The sequence below is a fragment of the Drosophila busckii genome, chromosome 3R, assembly GCF_011750605.1.
Source record: "Drosophila busckii strain San Diego stock center, stock number 13000-0081.31 chromosome 3R, ASM1175060v1, whole genome shotgun sequence".
Classification (NCBI taxonomy): Eukaryota; Metazoa; Arthropoda; class Insecta; order Diptera; family Drosophilidae; genus Drosophila; species Drosophila busckii.
In genome coordinates, this window is record NC_046607.1 from 19,866,162 (window position 1) to 19,885,057 (window position 18,896).

The following is an 18,896-nucleotide window of genomic DNA, read 5'->3' on the forward strand; positions in this document are numbered from 1 at the left end:
TAGCTCGGTATGGCAACTCTAAAGTACAATTGCAGAAACAACAGAGGCCATTAATTAAAATATGTGGTGATAAGGAAACTTAGTAATTTATACGCGTTGAAGTTGTGGGAGACGGGCTTGAGTTGCAATATAAAATGTTGCAGCAGCAGCCATAAGGGCTCAAGTAAATAAAACATAATATTAAGGAACGCATATTTATACGCGCAGAAGTCCACAACAAAGCAAAGCAATTAAAAAATCAATCACAATTCTAATTGAAAGCTGTGGCAGCGACGGAGACGGCAGCAGTCAGCATGTCACCCCCTAAGAACTGTGCTGTGTGCGGCGATAAGGCCTTGGGCTATAATTTCAATGCTGTTACTTGCGAAAGCTGCAAAGCATTCTTTAGGCGCAATGCCTTGGCCAAGAAGCAATTCACCTGCCCATTCAATCAGAACTGTGAAATAACTGTGGTCACCAGACGCTTTTGCCAAAAATGTCGTCTGAAAAAGTGCCTGGACATTGGCATGAAGAGCGAGAATATAATGTCCGAGGAGGACAAATTAATCAAGCGACGTAAAATTGAAACAAATCGTGCCAAGCGTCGTCTGATGGAACATGCTGGCTCTGAGCCTGATACCGATGTATATGAGAGCAAGCGTGTGGCAGGCGCTGTGGCAGACAGCAGTTGTAACTTGGAAATGTACGGCAGTTCACATGATTCACAGAGCTGCGGCTCACCGGACAGCGATATTAATGGCGCTAAAGATGTTAAACCAAATGCTGAACGCTTGTCCAACATAAATCCCTTGCTGATGTCAGCAGAGAAGATTGTTGATGAAATAGTAGCTGATCCAGATCGCGCTTCCCAAGCGATTAATAGGCTGATGCGGACGCAGAAGGAGGCTATATCGGCTATGGAGAAGGTGATAGGTTCACAAAAAGATGCCTTAAAGCTAGTATCGCATTTAATAGATTATCCAGGTGAGTCAAACATATAAACAATATGAAATATGTAATAATTTATTTACGTTGCAGGTGATGCGCTCAAGATCATAAGTAAAATTATGAACTCGCCTTTCAACGCTTTAACAGTATTTACCAAATTCATGAGTTCGCCAACCGATGGCCTGGAGATAATTTCAAAGATTGTTGATTCACCAAAAGATGTGGTCGAGTTTATAAAGAATCTAATGCGTTCACCAGAGAATGCTATGGATATAATGAACAAGTTTATGAACACGCCAGCCGAGGCTCTCAAAATGCTCAATCGCATATTCAATGGCACAAATACAGATGAAGTAGCAAACCACCATGAGCCCAGTTTATCAGAGTCTCCAGAGGCTGGACGTGCTCAAAGCTCGCGAGTTGATACTGTTATACAAACCATGCTGCAAGGCAGTCCTTCCAGTTGTAGTGTGGGTACGGTGGAAACAGTGGTATCCTCACCGCTTAGCAGCATAGCCAGCCCCATAGATTTGCACTACCAGTCGCCCAGCCGCACGGATCACCTGCCTGATGAGCTGCCCAGCACTTCGAGCAGTCATCCCCTGACCTACATTGCTAATTCGCCAAACTTCGATGTGAAAACCTTTATGCAAACTAATTTTAATGATGAGCTAAGCTTAGACGGCGACGGCAGCATTAATTCTATAGAGTCTGTGCTATCTGAAGTCATACGTCTGGAGTATCAGGCTTTCAATGGAATGCATTCAAGTGCGTCGCGCATTAAGGATGAAATCTATCATGCTGCTGGCGGCATGGCATCTCCATACATGAGCCAGGGCTTTAGCTACGGCAGCTGCAAAGCCAATGACCAGCAACAACATCTGCAACATCAGCAGCCAACTTGTACGCCTTCAAGCTTATTCATGGAACGCGAACTGAACGAGGCAGAGCAACTGAAGCTGCGTGAACTGCGTGTGGCAAGTGAAGCGCTCTACGATCCAGTTGATGAAGATCTCAGTGCCTTAATCATGAACGATGAGCGCATAAAGGTGAGCATTATTTTTATTTTATTAGTTAAACAAAACTTCCAATTAACATACGGATGTATGTATATGCACGCAGCTGGGCCAGCGTTTATCTAATCGCACATTGTCGAAAACGATAGTCGTGCAGCACCTGGCGCATGAGTCAGTGTCTCTTCTAAATGTCCCATACACACAATTCCTATTCCTCCGTGTAAACAATAACATTAACGCAATGTCGTGCACACCTGTTGCTGAGCCCTCAGTACTGCAGACAGTCGGGGCAAAGGCAGCACTCTTGATCGCCTTATCAGTCGCCATAACGACACTATCATAACTTATCACCAGCATGACCAGGCGCACATAAGTAATAATAATAATATTTTGTTTGCCAGCCTGCCTTTATAGTCAACAAATTAACTGTTTACCGCTGGCTGGCTGGTTAACTGGCCGGCTGGCAGGCTTGGCTGCTGTTCCGTCTAAATTAGCACATTTTTGGTGCTGCTAATTGGGAAAACTGATACATTTCGAAAAATGTGTGAAGCTCATACAGGTGTACGAGCTTTGATAAGCATTAACCCATTAATTTACCCATATATTTGACTCATCATTTGTAGATAGCCCAATTAATGTCTAAAGCAGTGAAGGCTCGATAAGTAAACAGCTTAGATTGCGGTGAAAAGTGTTGAGAGCTATAAGTTATAGACTCAGATAAGCCTTACTCTTCATTGCATTGGTTTTGTTGCCATAACTATGTCAAATACCTTTTTTTTTTTATCGAACACTACAGCATATGTTTATTTAGTATCTCATGAGTAAATTAAGCCTGAAAACACGTTCTGTGCGATTTTTTTTGGCTGAGATATAGCATCTCAAAGTTAGAAAGTGATCAAGAAATGAAGACGGCATGATTTTTGGAAAAAATTTACAAGGGGTTACATCACGATTTTTGCCAAAATATTGAAAATCCTAAAGATCCCAAATTTGAATGCAGTTTTATTCTCATGTATCTCACGAGTCTTACAAGGTATGAAACTCTGGTATCAAACAAAATTTCGTCGAGTTAGAGATTATCAAAGATTGATATTTCACTGAAAGTTGTCTTGTTTGTTTACTCCTTTATTCAAAACTTTTACCCAATATAAGTTAAACTTTTGTTAATTAAATGTTTTATTTCTGTGTACTGTGTTTACAGCCCGACGATCCGCGTCAGAGTCCAAAGCTTTTGCAACTCATCAATCTAACTGCGGTGGCTGTTAAACGTCTTATCAAGATGGCCAAGAAAATAACTGCATTCCGTGACATGTGTCAGGAGGATCAGGTGGCATTATTGAAAGGTGGCTGCACAGAGATGATGATAATGCGCTCAGTGATGATCTACGATACAGATCGTGCAGCTTGGAAGGTAAGAGAATAACAAATGTAAAACTGTTGCAAGCATATGCTAAACTATTTAATTTGTAGGTGCCTCATGCCAAGGAGAATATGGCCAATATACGTACAGATCTGCTCAAGTTTGCCAAGGGCAATGTGTTTGAGGAACATCTGAAGTTCATAACCACCTTTGATGAGAAATGGCGCATGGATGAGAATATCATACTCATTATGTGCGCCATTGTGTTGTTCACGCCAGCGAGATCACGAGTTATACACAAAGACGCCATTAGATTGGATCAAGTAAGTGTTCAAGAGATAATAGAGTTCGAATAACTAATTGTGAACCAATATTTTTTTCGCTTATAGAATTCATATTATTATCTTCTGCGAAGATATTTGGAGAGCGTCTATCCGGGCTGTGAAGCGAAAAACGCCTTTATTAGATTGATTCAAAAGATTTCGGATGTGGAGCGTCTGAATAAAATCATTATCAATGTGTATCTGAATGTGAATCCTTCCCAGGTGGAGCCTTTGCTACGTGAAATATTTGATTTGAAAAATCACTAAACAAAAACTAAAATGCGTGCATCAAATGCTGTTAAGATTTAATTATTGTGCTGATGTTGTTGTTGTTTTTTCAGTGTATCAGCACTGCAACTTTGTTTTGTTTGTTCACTTTTTAAAGTATAGATTTTAAATCGAATGTGATTGTTAGATTTGCTTATAAACACATAGTTTTTATATTTCTACATCAGAGCAAGTATATTTTAGGTAAAATGCTAAGCAAAATAAACAAACTATACACAATTTAGTTTTGAATAAACTAAATATAAGTGCTTTTTTTCTATTGTAGCCAATCAAAACAACTGCATTGCATAAGCGCATAAACTTTGAAATTTTAATAAACAATCATCGAAATTTGATTAAATTTAATTTGATTTTCTTTGTCATAGGTCACAAAATACAATTGAGAAGAATATTTTCGGGAAGCAATTACTGATATGTCGAACGGCATACGGGTTGAACCCCCTACAATTTGGTTCGGCAAAATACTCATAAGTGCCACTTGTCACGCCTTCTAGCAGAGCGACCCCCAATCAATGTCTGTCTGTCTTAGTTTACATATGCTGCAGCACTCGACCACAACACACATGTCAAATGTATATGTCTTCTGATGTTAATTATAGGACTGCGCAGAGCTCGCTCGTCACAGCAAGCAGGGGCAGCGTTGCATGAACCTAGTACAATTGTTGTCCGCATCAGTTAGGAAATCTCACTCGTTGCTAGTCGACTCCTTGGCCCATTGCAAAAACTCATCCAAAGCGCTTACAGCCAGATTACGCGGCAAGGCTTTAACGCGCAAGTTACGATCGGTTGTTATCAGCACCAGCTCAGTGCGTATGAAGCATTTGCCATCTAAAATATAAATAAATTAACAAAGTCCAAAGTTGAATAGCGCGCTTCATTACCTCTGCACTGCTCAGAGCTAACAGTTTTGGAGACAGCAACTGCTGTAGCCAAAATCTTGTCATCATTGGATGCATATTCCTCCTCAACCAACGAAAACAACGAAGCATTGATAAACGAGCCTTTGGTTGTGGCACATCTACAAAACATAACATTAGTCTCAAGAGCATTAACTTTATAATATTTAACTTACCTAACATTCGCTTTAGCCGTTTTGATAAACTCAAGCGACTTTTTCGCACGACTTGACACCTCATCAAAGTGATGTATGCGTTGTGTTTGCTTTGAGCTGCGATACGAGTCCAGTTTGACGCCTTTGGATAAACCATCTAGCTCTTTTACCACTGTCAGTGGTATAATAAGCGTAAAGCGTGTAAATTCCATAGATAACTTTTCAATATCCTCCAGGCAATCAATAAAGCAGTTGGTGTCGGGCAGCAAATAACGTGGACGCACCTCTATATACAATTTGGTATCCACCAACTTTAAGATTTCTTCCAGTTTACTGTTGCACATTTGTTGTGCTTTTGCCTTGGCCTCCAGCTCTTTCTTCAATCTGCAGAGCTCTGTAACATCAGCATCTACATTATCAAAATCGTGCTCCACTTTAGACGTCACTGCATTGCTTTGCACTGGTGCGGCACAGTTTTCGGATTCAAATACATTTAAGGCCACTTGCATAGCAGCATTTATGTCCTCAACTGAGAAGCTTGAATCCAGTGGCAGCTGCAGGGAGTCCTCATTGTTTAAATAAAACTCCTGAAACTGCGAGATTTTGCGCATGCGTTCAATAAATTGCTCGCATTCACTGTACTGATGACTGGGACGTCTACCAATGGATTGGCGGCCTAAAGGTTCAAAGCCGCTCAAGACAATATCCTCGTCCAAAATAATCTTTGCTGGTTGTTCGATTTGTGCAGCAAATGTTTCCGTAATGCGTTCAGCATATTCGAATAATGTTAGTAGCTCGGCCCAGCAGTCAATGATGGTGTGTCTGAATAAAAAGCAATAAAGTATTATGCATAAATAAAATAATTGTTTACTTACTCTTCTGTGCGCACAGGCTCCCATAGATCTACATTTTTTGTCAGCCATTGTATGTAAATCTTAACAAACTGTAGGTAAGTGTTAATGCGTGTACAGCTGCAATATAATACAAATAAATTATTAAAGTTCTTTGCAACTTGAAGCTTAGAACGTACTTTGAATCTCTAAGCAGCTCGATTGAGTTATCAGCATAATAAGCAAGCAATTCATTAGCTTTGCTTAGCATAAGACCAAACAAAGTGTTGGCAAAGTTGAAGCTATGATAACGCGTTTCACGACGATTATCTGAAACAGAATGCAATATTAAGAAGTGACCACCACATACTTATGCTGCAACTTACCTTTTGCCTTGTTATGCTCCAAAACAAATATATTCAGCGCTACAATTTTTAAAATTTTGTTTCTTGTCCAAAGGTTTTCATGTTTCAAGGCAGCACCAAGTTGAATTTGCAATTTTCCCAGCAGCTGATACATGCATTCCATGCTATAATAAGAAATGTTATTAGTTGCAGTTTGTTTAAGAAATCTTAAGGCAAGCTTACTCTGTGCCCGTGAAGAGTTTGCCCACTAAGTACAAATACAAGGACATTATGCGCGGCATCAGCTCCTCAGCCGGCATTTGGTCATAGCGATTTACTTCAGCAGTAACAGTTTTGGACTTTAGCTTGTTGCCCTTGACATCTGTGCGATGCAAACGTCTTATGCCATCGGGATATATCCAAACTTCTCTGCGCATTTGCTTGGATTTGTTAGATTTGCCAGCAGCACAATGCAATGGAGATTGTTTCATTTCAGTTTCCTCATACTTGCGGCGTATTTCATCAAACAAATCCAGCAGACACTCCTTGGCCGATTGTATGGCATTGGAAGTCAGCAGACTGCGCATATAATAATAAACAGCATCGAAGCGCTTGTGCTGCAAAAGAAAAGCTTTGATAAGCATGTCGGGTTTGATATTTTTATGTAATTAGCTTACGTTGTAAATGGCTACAATAGCCAGCTGATTGTAGGGCGCACCATTGTTAGGCAGCAGCTCCTGAGCGCGCTGATAATACTTGCACGCCTCGGCAAAGTCTGTGACTTGCAGCTGGTTGGCTCGGTAGCGCGACAAGTCGCCCAAGCAAATAAGCAAGCGTTGAGCTACAATTTTCAAGGCGCCCTCACAACGCGACATATACTTGGTTATAAGCTTATCATAAAGCGTGCGATAAAACTTAAGCGAGTTCTCAATGAGCGGCAGCAGATGATTGTTGGCCAGCTCCGCACGCTGGCGCTTCAAATGCTCACGAGTATTGTAAAAAAGTAATTTCCAAAAGAATGCATCCACCTTGTGCTCGCTCACAAACTTTAACTGCTCCAGCACTAAGCAAGAAAATGCCTCCTGCAGTTGCTTATGCAAAGAGCAAAAGCTCTTCCAGTTCTGCAAGCAATTTCGTTGGTTTTAAGTATAGCACAAGTTTTACCAACTATGGATACTTACAGTAACAATTAAATTGCGTTGTTGCAGCACCATTAGCTGATCGTATAACTGCACTATGATCCTGGCATTGGGCATCGTCAATAGATGCTCAAACCACACTGGATGCTCAGTAGTCAAACGCACACGTGACAGCGGAGACAATGGCATTTGCTGCTGTAGACGCGTCGAGTGATTGCGATCGCGCTCACGTCTACGAGTGGCTTTGCTAGCTGTTGCTGCACTTGCTGCCACTGAGACACGCAATATGCCTGGTGTACGCTCCAAACTGCCGTTGCCACTGCCGCTGCACCCGCTGGTATCCAAAACGGGCGCAAGCGTACTTCCAGCATTATTGCACTTTGGCTTGCTCAAAATTGTGACTGCCAAAATAAGATAGAGAGCGCGAGATTGTTATTACGCATTAGCTTATGACTCATTGTTTTTATTGTTACCTGGCCTTGTCGTCGCTGGCGCTGGCGCTGTTGCTGGTTCCGCATTTTCAGCGTCCTCTGCTGCGTGGCTGTGTTGACTACAGCTGGCAGCGAATTTGTTCTGCAGCCGTTTCGGTAAAGTTCCAATGATTAACGATATATCATTTGGTTCTGTTGCTCCCTTTCGACTCATATTTCAAATGTTGCTTTTGCAGCTGCATTTATTCCGTTTTGATGCTTTTTAAAGGTGATATTCGCCTTTGTTTTACCCTAATCAAAAGTCGCACTATCACAAAATTACAACACAACTACACATATGAATTGTATTACACATACACACATGCTACTGCGCATATCGAATGGCTGCGTAGTGAAGTGGCGGCTGCTCGATAACTTAGGCTTAGCTATCGCTATCGAATTGCTGTTTACGCTGTTTGCAAAAAGAAAAACATAAATATTGCAATTTTAAGTGTTTTAAAGTTGAGCAATGGCGCAAGTGGCGTATTTAGATAACATGCTGCGTGAGTATTTGGTATTCCGCGGTTACTCCAGCACGCTGAAGGCGCTAGATATGGAGCAACGCAATGAAAAGGACCAACACTTTAGAGCCGAGCATATAATAGAGCATCTCAACACTGCAGTGCAGACACATGATCTCAAAGCTCTACGTGCACTCTGGCTGCATCTGGACAACAATCTGTTTAGCAAGTTAGATCATACCTACGCTGTGGGTAAGTCAAAGAAGCAAACCGTAATTCGACGCTAGAACTTAATATTGTTTATACCTTGGCAGCTGTCAAGAAACTGGAGAACAGTCTGCTTAAGTATTATCTGGTGACGGCATACAGCAGCAATAAATCAGATAAGATAGCTGAATTCTTTAACAAGCTGGGTGGTGAGCTGCAGCAGCAAAGCGAGTGGAAGGACTGGTTCTGTAAGTTAAGCCTTTAACTAATTGCGGCCCTTGCACTAAGTTTCTGTTTCTGTTGGCAGACTTTTCGTTTTGCAAAAATGCAGAGGAGTCGCCCACCTTTGCGCAGTACTTTACAAAGCAGTGGCAGGACACGTTGCTGTTATCACTACGCAATTTTCTGACCACTGTCTATCAGTGCTTGCCACAGCCTACGTTTGTGCGCGCGGAACAGGAGGCGGCGCACATGCAGCGTCTACAAGATGACAACAATCGTCTACGCACGCGACTGTTGCAGCTGCAGCAGGAGCAACAAAGCCAAGCCAGTGGTGAGGGCAGCAGCACGCGACGCAGCTCCAGTCGCAATCAGCAGACGCTGGCTGACATAATGCCCTTTGATATAAGTCCACCAGGACATATCATTGATGACTTTTGCATTATTGCCTCCGAGGCGAATAGCTTGGCGCAGGCAAGCGATGCACAAGCGCGTGGACTCAAATTACTTATAAGAAACATAGGTTCTGGTAGCTCGCCTGTTATGGCACGCAAGGATGCAGCTTCAGGCGATAAGTCATCGGCTAACAAGCGTCGCTCGGGCAGCGTAGGACGCAGCTGGATTTAATAAATAATCTCTACAATGTTAGTTTTTAAATATTTATATTTATTTGCGCTTCTTAAACGTAGGAGCAAATGCTTGATAAGGTATTCCATATATAGTATATAATTGCAATAATAAATAACGTAAAATTACAAATAAATATTAATTTTTGTGTATAAAATTGATCGGTCTATACAAAGCAGCACAATTTAAAAAATACACTTGAATTGTAAATTGAATATGTAATTGTATAAAGTACTAATTGTGTATACATGTGTAAATTTTTGCATAAAGTAGCATCATTCGCTGACTGGGAACCAAATAGAGGTTCCACATACTAGACTATATACTATATAAATGCATATTCAGCTTCAGTTAGTGGGAAGGTATGTGTCTGTGTGTACGTGATGAGGAGTATGCTATTGCTTAACGTGATTATCAGCATGTTTACTTATGGAATATGTATATGCATAATTGCTATATGTATGGGCAAACGGGTTTGACCCGCAGGCTGCCTTACAGCGCCGTCTCAAAAGCTGGCAGCGATGTGGGCCCAGAGTTGACAACATTGACGGCAGCGGGCGCGGCGGCGGCAGCGCTTCTGCCAAAGCTGTGCTTCAGTTCACCACGCATAAAATTGTTCTCTTCGGTTTGCAAAAAGAAGTTGCGCTTAAGATCGAAGCTGGACAATGCGCTGGGGCTGGGACTGCTGGCTGCAGCTGCTGCTGCCTTGGCTGGTTCAGCGCTGAGACGTGAGCCGCCGCTGTTGTTTGAATGATCCTCATCGCTGTTGGCTTCCGGTATGGTTGTAGACATGATATCAGTGCGTGGCACAACCGAAGCGACGACAGCATTGGTGCCGCGCATTTTGGGCGCAAATGTCTTCGAGGGCGAACCAAACTGTCCTTGACGCAGCATGCGACGATTGGCAAATGTTTTTGGCGAGCCGCTCAAGTCGAGCAGCTTCAGACTGGAGTTCAGCGTGGGCTTGGAAGCAGCAGGTGCGCCCTGCACAGGAGCAGCTGCCTGACCCGCTGCTGCTGCTGCTGTTGACTTTTTGAGCAGCTCCACGGCTGAGACCTTGCGCTGCACTGGACTACTCTTGGCCGACTTGGCTAGCAGCAGCTTCTTGAAATCCAGCAGCGTAGTCTTGCTTTGGCCAATGCGATCGGCGCAGGTGTTGAGGCGGTCGGGCGAATTGTCCTGCCAATTGCGCGAGGGCTGCTTCATGGGCGGCACATTCTCTGTGGCGCTTGAGTCGCCGCCACGCGTGGGCGTTGAAGTCAAAAAGTTGCCGCTGCCTTGACGTGGCACAATGGGCGATATGTGTGCTTTGTTATCAGCAGTGCTGGTTGCCGCTGCTGCTGCTGCCGCACGTGCAACGCGATCTGCGCGTCTGATGGGCGTGGCATAAAGATCATCACGGCATATAACGTTGCTAGTGGGCGCCGGCTTGGCTTGACTGCGCTTGCTCTGCAGCGTCCAATAGGCGGGCGTATTACGCTGAAAGGGCGTGGCATCTGTGGTCGTGGCACTCAGTGCTGGCTGCACTTGCTCATAGATATTAGAGAAACGTTGATACCCTGCGAAAAATAAAATAAGAGCAAATGTTAGTTGAAGTTGAATAAAATTTTAAAATTAATTTACTAGAATTTTTTAGTGGGCATAAAATCGAAACCAAATTGTAGCAAGCAAAAGAGCAAACAATACATACCTGTTGCAAGTTGTGCTTGGGTGCAACATGTGGCAACAACAAATGAAGTGCGTGCTAGGTGCTGGGATGAAAGTGCAGGGTGGGTGGTGGTGGTGGTCGATGGGTGGTGGGCCCAAGTGAATTTGTTTATGATACACAAATGCCAATGTTTGTATGCAATTCATATTTTATTTATAACTTAATATATTACTTACGATTTGTTGTTTAGTTGGAATGCTTGAACTTAACTAATTTACATGTAATTAATTGTTAACTAAACGTTAATTTGCAAGCTTGCGGTTATAGACACGTTAGTTGGAGTACAGGGTGCAAAAATCTACGCTTACTTGTAAACTAAACAAATATGTAAAATTGTTAAAAAGCAGCTAAACACATGTATTTAATAAATTAAGCAAGAGCAGCTTTTTGCACGCCGTATCAAAAAATAAAAGCTGCAAATTAAAACGTTTAGTAAAAAAAAAAAACAGGCTTATGCGTTAATTAAAAACTAAGATTTTAAAAGATAAGTGAACGGTGCAAAAAACTTTACATAATTTACAAAACACATGTGTGTGTGTGTTAAAATTAAACATATAAACAATAGTTACAACACATATAATTAAAAACTAAGGTTAGACACAAAGGACAAAAAGTTAGTTGAACAAAGTAAAAGAATATAAAGGATATTTATAATGAATGCATAGTCAGCAGTTCAAGTGTACAGCAGCGCTTGGGGGCAGGGTCGTTGAACTGTGGCAACACTAGCAACTGCCATTGAACACGCAGCAGACAAGCGCAGACAGTTTGCCAATTATGTTGCATGTTTGCTCAAGATGCTGCACAACTTAAGGGGCAACGACAAGTTGCAACTGAGCTGGCTACCAGATTTCAGTTACCTCAAACTTTTGCAACACACGCTGACGACGCGCGCCATTATCCTCATTGGGCAATATAATCTTTAGAGGACGCAGCAGTACGCTTTCCACAAAAGACTTTTGATATTTAGTGGGCGGCGTGGGTGACACAGCTGCTGCCTCCTCTTCAGACTCGCTGCTGCTGGAGTCATTGTCCTCAGCAGTGGCAGCTTGGCTGTCATTGAGCAGCGCTGGTGAATCGTCAAAGTTCTCTAGCGATTTATTGCGCAGATAGCTCGAGTCGTGGCAAGTGGTTGATAGTGAAAACTCATCGACCAGGCGCTCAAAGGATTTGGCAATGCGTCGCTGTGTGTTGCCGCCGCCGTTTGCAGTTGCTGCCAGCAATTGCAATTGGTTGTTGCGTGGGCGTAGCTTCAACGTACTTGTTGCATGCTGCAAGGCGGGCAAACAGTTCTCTTTATTCTGCTGCAGCTTCAGCTCGGCATTGGCCAGCCTATAGCTGTTGTTGCGTTTGAGCGCAGTGCGCGTCGTTGCGCCGCCGTTTGTTGCACTCCCCAAGCAAATTGGGTCAATCGATAAAGGCGTGGGGGCAGCAACATCTGCTGCTGTTGTTGCTGTTGCTGCTGCGATTTTTGCAATTACTTTCGCTCGAGGCGGCAGTGGGGGCGTACCAGGGGGCGTTTGGGGGCGACTGCTGCTATTGGGGGTTGCAACCCTCACTTTCAATGCTGACTGTACACTTGAAATGCTGCTCATTGATGCGAATTTCGACTTGCTCAGCAACAAATTTGAGCTTTGCTTGCTAATGTCATTCTCACACTCCTGATTCTGATTGTTGTTGTTAATAGTGTTTGTTGTTGTTGTTGTTATAGTATTATGTAGTAGCGTGTTATTTACAATAGCTTGCTGTTGTTGTTGTTGCTGCTGTGTTGGTTGCTGTTGTTGTTGCTGTCGCTGCTGCTTACCTTCTTCCACAGAATTTGCTGACGCTGTGGTCGACGCGGATGACGAACTGGTTGCTGTCGAGCCTGTGCTGGAATTTGATTTGCTTGAAGGCGATGGCATCATGTGGTCAATGGTTTCGTAGAAAGGATTCGTATTGTTTGCCAGCAGCTGCTTCTGCTCTTGGTAGTTGCTTGGGGTTTGCTGCTGCTGATAGGCGCCGGCCATTTTGCTAAGCGGCGACTTGGCTACAATGGGACGCACATTGGCCACTTTGCGTTGAGTGCCGCCAACTGCGCTGTTGGCCACGTTGAGTAACAATAATTTGGCGTTCTGCGGCGCTGCACTTTCGCTCGTGACGGCGTCTGCTGTTGCACTGAGCAACGCACTTTCGGTTTCCTTCACATACGGCCCAGGTGCAAAGGTGGTGTGTGCGCCCTTGCGTCGCTTCAAACTGTCCGAATCGTAGATGATGCGACCCTCGGCATTCGTACGCACTCGTCTCGGTTGCTGTGGCTGCAGCAGTGACTTTTCCTCACGCAGCTCGCTGATCTCAGCGTACATGGGCACGCCGTTCGTTTCCACCCCATTGCTGCCACACGACGACGACGACTCTGCTGAGGCAGCAGCTGTCGTCGCCGCTTGAGCTGCGCATGCCTGCTCTTTGCGCCGCAAATGCTGTGGCAGCTCATTGAGCGACACATACTCGGAGGGTGGTCGCCTAACTATGTCACTGGAATAGTAAATGGAGAGTCCGCTGCCGGCGGCCGGCTTAGCCAGCTTGCAATTGTTGTTGCTGTTGCGCTGGCTGTTGTTGTTGCTTATATCAGCTATGGTTACATATTCGCCTGCCAGGTCATACAGCTTGTCATCATTGACAGCACTCGCTGCAGCGGGCTTAGGTTTGAGTTTGGCCGGCGAGCTTCGTTTTATTGCTGGCAACACTACGCGCAGTTTATCCAAGACAACACCCAGCGCTTTGGTGGGTGTTTGCTTTAGCTCATTGAGGTTGTGGTCTTTGCTGTTTGTGGGCGTTAATTGTTCAGCTGTAGCGCAATCAGAATCCACATCCACTTCCAGTTGCAAGTTGGTTAGCGTGCGATCCGCTTCGCTCTGGGATTGCAGCTCATCATCGTCGCTTGTAGTGGGTGTTATAATGCACATCGAGGGTATGCGCTTGGCATTGATGGTGGTCTTTTGCTTAATGCGCTCAATGCGTTCCACGCCCTCCAAATCGGAGCACTCTGAGTGCTCCAAATCTGTGGGCAGCGGCAGCGCGTTACGTGGCTCTTCGCTTAATTGTGGCTGCTGCACTGCATCCAGCTTAACATTGCGCTTTATGGTGCCCGTGCGCTCCAAGGTGCTGCCTATGGTGCTGCTGCTGTAGCTGCGCTCCAAGGTGCTGCTGCTGGCGCTGTTGCTATTGCTTTGACTCTGGCTATGCTTGCCCAGCGAACTGCTGCGCTCTGGCACATCTGGACCAGCGCAGGCGGCAGCATTCAGCAGCGTAGTGCACACCGTGCCCGCAGAGCTTGTCGTAGTCGAAGTGGAGCCACGTCCATACAGCTCATACTCGTTCTCTGCATTGAGCACTGTCTGATTGGACTGGCTGCCAAAGCTGTAGCAGCTGGTGTGCAAACTCTGCTGCAGCGGCGTCATGGGCACCTCTTCCTCCTTGAGTGTGCGCAGTCCGCTGTCCATATGGAAGCTGGTGTAGTAGCCCTCCGTATCGCAGCTGTAGGCGCTGCTGGTTTCATCATCCAAATGATTGGGATAGGCGCACGCATCGCTTTGCAAATCGGGCGTGGCTGTGCCCTCGCTGGTGACGCTGCTGGAGGCGGAGGTGTTCAGGAAGCGTCGGCGACTCAACATGGACGAGGGTGGGCCGCTGCTGCTGCAGGGCTGAAAGCTGGACACATTCAGCGAAGTATTCGAAGCGCTTGACTTGGCTTGCGTAATTTCGCTGCCAATGGAAGCGCGTCCAGACTCGGAGCTGGCGCTCCAGTTGCCGCTGCTGGAGTGCGGCTGCTCCTCTTTGCCTGCAGCATCCAAACGATGCAGCCCATTGCGTCGCTGTCTATTGAGTGTGGCCGTTTCACGCAGCTTCACCTGCTGCAGCTGCAACTTGCCACGCAGCTGGCCGCTGCTGCTGACGCTCATGCTCTTCTCTGAGGAGGAATACGAGGGTTTTCGTTCGTGCGAAAATCTAGATTCACTCTTTTGTTTGATCAGCTCATGCACCACGCACTCGGCATCAATATCGCGCTGCTTGCCACCATCGGCTGCTGCTGCCGCCGCCAGCTCTTGCTTCTCCTGCGAACTGTTCTGGGAGCTGCAGCCACTGGTGTCCAGCTGGCTGGTCTCCAGGCTGGTGTCACCGTTGCGCTGCATAAACTTGAAGCGATTGCGACCCCATTGCTTCAACGAATTGAGGCGCGTCAGCGTGCTCTTGCCTTTGTCGTAGGGCAAGGCAACAGATTCCTTTTTTAATATGTCGCTGGACTTGGAGCGTCCGAACTTCTTTTGTTTTTTAGTCAAGGCGTCGCTGCCTGTGGCTGCCACAGGCGCTGGCGATGTGCAAGGCGCACCACTTGACGTTTGCTTGGCATCCGCATTGCTGTTTGGTGTGGATTGTATTAAGAGTTTGTTGTGGATTGTTGTTGTTGATTGTAGAATAAACATAAAAATAAGAAAAATATACATGTTTGGTTTACGGTTAGCAAAATTGTAAGGCTGACAATGAAATGAGGCGGTTAGAGTTGCCACACAAGAGTGAGAAAGAGAGTGATAGAGAAAGAGACAGCGTCAGTTGTCTAACTATAAAAATTATTGTGAGCTGCCTGCGTTGCTAAATTGCTTTGATTTTTGCTTGTTTTAGAAATTTAAATTTATAGTTCGCACACATACAAGCAAACACACACATACATACGCATATTTAAAACTACAGCTGTAGCTGAAATTAATGGCACACAGTTCAAAGTTTAATTTAGAGGCAAACACATTTTGATTTTTGAGATTATTAAAAGCGATTACAACATCATCTACAATTTGTGAGTTGAGTGCGTGCCTCACATTTTCTGGGGCAGCTGCAAAACACACACACAGACACAAATACAAACACATATATGGGCAGGCAGGCATCTGGCATCAGCTTAATTATGCAGATAAGCAAAGCTTTTTATGTCTTTATCTCACACGCTGTGGCAAACAAAGTAAATTTCATTTAATTGAGTGTTTTGCATAGCTGAATTTTCTTCTCTAAAATGTGCGCCACATGCAGCAAAATGAATTATTTGGGTTAAAGTAATTGCGGTAAACAAAACTAAAAGAAGTTATGAAATATTTTATTTTGCAATATGCTTTCCAACTGCTCTAGCCACCCTCGTTTTGCCCTCAGTTGGAGTAACAATTGTATTTTAGTTTTCTCTGTTGTTTTTTTGGGTTCTGCTTTGCATTTTTAGTGCTGATCGCACAGATATTGAACCGCATTGGCACATGCATGCCACATAGCTTTGTGTCTATGTATTTGTGTCTGTGTCTGCGTCTCATGTTGCATATAAAACGCAGTCAAATGGAATCATAGCAGTTGGCGCTGACTGTGGGCAGACGCCAACAAAACAAATAAGATTTATGAAACTTTTAGCAAAAGGCGTCACGAGAGCAGCAAAAAAAATAAAGCAAAACTCAAGCTAAACCTTGGATTTTTGGTTGCCTTGTTTATTGCTGTTGTTCTTGTTGTTGTTGGTGGCATAGGCAGGCACTTGGCAAATCCTACAGAGACAGAGACAGACAGACAGAGAGAGCGAGAGCATTGCCTGATTTATGCTGATGATGCAGCGACGGCTGCAGTCATGCATATGTGGGTGGCTAAGTGGGTTGGCTGACGCCCAGGCGCGCTGCATGTTGCTGAGCAACAAATGTTGCTAGACACATGCGCCTGTGTGGGTGGTTCGTGACTTTGCTAATAATAGCGACAGTTTTGAAGTTTGAAGTGTGCAGCGCTAGATGGCTTCAAAGCAAACTACAGTAGAAACACGCTAAGACGCTCACTAACATTTTTCAATTTATTTGGCAGCTGGCAATTTGTAATGGAATGTTTTTATATATGTGTATGAATGATTAATGTGTGTATGCATGTGTGTGTGTGTTATGTGTGTGTATTTAAATATTTGTGTAATTTGTTAGGCTGTTTCTCAGTTTGGCTGTAAAAAAGTTCAATTCGCTTTGGCAAATTTTTGCATCAATTCATTTTAAATTCATTGCAACTAAAATTATTAAATTATATTTGTTTACACATATTAATCACAATACAACAATTATTTTGAGCTAATTAATGCGTTTTATATATATACAACAGATTTTTGTACAACATTCAAAAAATTTTGCTTTTCATTTAACATGCGCAATAAATTAATTGCAAAATTAATAACAAAAGAGATTACATCATAAGCTAAACAAGGCACAAATTTTGTACAAAATTTCATTGTAAATTAAACTAAATAAATTTTACTCAAACAGCATAACAAATTTTGGTATAGAATTTATCACAATAATTTGATAGTTTAAAAAAGAAATGCAGATATACACAGTGGATCTGTGGGCTGAGTTTTTGTAGTAAGTAGTATGTACAGTTTGAGAGTCACTGGAGAGATATACATACCCATTGGCTGCATCCTGTATTTCCTTTTGATCAATGCCCGCTATGGTATTGCGACGCTTGCCGCGCACCTTGCGCGATCTGGAGCGACGACTCACGGTTTGCACATTGTCATCCAAATTGTTGGCCTCGGTCTGCTCGTTGTTGTCCGGACTGGCGCTGCTGCTGGATGTGGTGGCATGGCCATTGCTGCCGGCGGCATAGCAGCCGCTCGTCGATTTGCGTGCGGCGCACATGCGTTGGAAATGCTTGCCGGATGTATTTACCGATATCACCTCGGCGGGGTATCTGCAATGGATATAAACAATGTATGTAGTTCAATGTAGCGTAAAGTGAAGTGGTGGAGCCACCAATGAGGCATAGCCTGGGGCGTGGCGCTGACGACGTAACACTTGCATAAATTGTTTAACCGCATTGTTAATGCACGTAATTTAATTAATTTATTTATGTACACAGATTGCATTGGCCCGAATGTTACAAACAAAAGAATAAAAAAACAAAGACAAATAAAAAGCAGCAGAGCTGGCAAACAACTCGACTATGCAATACGCTTTGTTTACATTAAAATAAGAATTTGTATACTATAGGCTCAAAATTAGCTACAATTTCGTTAGTTTTGGCTCTTTTAAAGCTTAACGTATTATCAGTTGAACAATTTAGAAAATTCTAAAACTTTTAGCTACACTTTGCAGCTTTTATCAGCAATACTCTATTTTTTTTAATGTCGAATTTAGTTTTTATCTCTAACTGCAATTACATTAACTTTTACATTAAAGTTTTAGCTCTAGGGATAAACAATACTGCCCATTATTATTTAAAGCCAGCAGAACTTTTATGCGCTGTTTGTTTTTTTGTTGCTGTTGCTGTTTTTGTTTGTGTGGCAAACAAAAATGTAATTGTGTGGAATAATTTACATGAAATGCGCATAAAATTTTCGGCTTGCTTATTTACAAATTAGCATAATAATTGGTGACTGCCAAACTGCAGCTTTAAAAACAACAGTGACTGCCAAACTTACTTTAAGGCAATTAATTTGGTTTGTTCCTCGGGTGAGGGCAGTCGATGATTCAAAGGCACATCTTTATTGATATCGTTAACAAGCTGCTGTTGTTGCTGGCGCTGATTTGCGCTGTCCGGCGCTTGGCTAAGGTCAAGCGCATCGGCGGACAGCACGGACGGAGAGAGCGCGGGCGTCAAGACGCCATTGTCGCCAATGACCAACGATGTGCTAATCGAGCTATCCACATGATGCATGCAATCGGGCGTAACTGTGACATCACCCAGCGCCTCGCTTGAAGTCCATTTGCGTAAATCCTCAATAGCAGCGGGCTAAAGAAAGAGAGAGAGAGAGTTAGAAAGTGAGTTGCTAAAATTTTATACATTTAATTAGTAAACATGCTAAATTATGTTTTATGTCTGCGGCTTGCGCTAAAATAAATTAATTGGACTCAAGACACAACTGTCACGCATCTGCTTAGTTTTAAATAAATA

The 18,896-nt window shown here is 43.7% G+C and overlaps 4 protein-coding genes across 5 annotated transcripts in view; 2 read left to right on the forward strand and 2 right to left on the reverse strand.

Annotated features, from left to right (window-relative positions):
• Positions 1 to 40: 40 nt before the first annotated feature.
• Positions 41 to 4,098, forward strand: LOC108603017 (nuclear hormone receptor HR96). The gene is made up of 5 exons (XM_017991413.1): positions 41 to 963; positions 1,018 to 1,976; positions 3,145 to 3,354; positions 3,414 to 3,626; positions 3,693 to 4,098. The coding sequence occupies exons 1-5, from the start codon at positions 294 to 296 to the stop codon at positions 3,891 to 3,893; spliced, it is 2,253 nt and encodes a 750-aa protein (XP_017846902.1). The 5' UTR covers positions 41 to 293; the 3' UTR covers positions 3,894 to 4,098.
• A 148-nt stretch (positions 4,099 to 4,246) lies between these two features.
• On the reverse strand, positions 4,247 to 8,061 carry LOC108603016 (telomerase-binding protein EST1A). Its single transcript, XM_017991412.2, has 10 exons — positions 7,752 to 8,061; positions 7,321 to 7,679; positions 6,817 to 7,260; positions 6,383 to 6,756; positions 6,182 to 6,324; positions 5,996 to 6,125; positions 5,841 to 5,936; positions 4,987 to 5,787; positions 4,796 to 4,932; positions 4,247 to 4,742 (listed from the first exon to the last, which is right to left on the reverse strand). The coding sequence occupies exons 1-10, from the start codon at positions 7,921 to 7,923 to the stop codon at positions 4,600 to 4,602; spliced, it is 2,799 nt and encodes a 932-aa protein (XP_017846901.1). The 5' UTR covers positions 7,924 to 8,061; the 3' UTR covers positions 4,247 to 4,599.
• Positions 8,062 to 8,123: 62 nt separating this feature from the next.
• Positions 8,124 to 9,361, forward strand: LOC108603018 (WD repeat-containing protein 91). Its single transcript, XM_017991415.1, has 3 exons — positions 8,124 to 8,461; positions 8,524 to 8,664; positions 8,724 to 9,361. The coding sequence occupies exons 1-3, from the start codon at positions 8,218 to 8,220 to the stop codon at positions 9,260 to 9,262; spliced, it is 924 nt and encodes a 307-aa protein (XP_017846904.1). The 5' UTR covers positions 8,124 to 8,217; the 3' UTR covers positions 9,263 to 9,361.
• Positions 9,362 to 9,433: 72 nt separating this feature from the next.
• Positions 9,434 to 18,896, reverse strand: part of LOC108603015 — a 38,001-nt gene continuing 28,538 nt past the window's right edge. The window contains exons 3-6 of one of the 2 annotated variants that reach the window (XM_017991410.1): positions 18,424 to 18,734; positions 17,409 to 17,693; positions 12,772 to 15,365; positions 9,434 to 10,821 (exon numbers count right to left, since the gene is read on the reverse strand). In XM_017991410.1, the coding sequence (XP_017846899.1) occupies positions 9,755 to 10,821; positions 12,772 to 15,365; positions 17,409 to 17,693; positions 18,424 to 18,734 (4,257 nt within the window). In that variant the 3' untranslated portion in view covers positions 9,434 to 9,754. The remainder of the gene's footprint in view (positions 10,822 to 12,771; positions 15,366 to 17,408; positions 17,694 to 18,423; positions 18,735 to 18,896) is intronic. The other variant, XM_017991411.1, reaches the window with a different exon arrangement.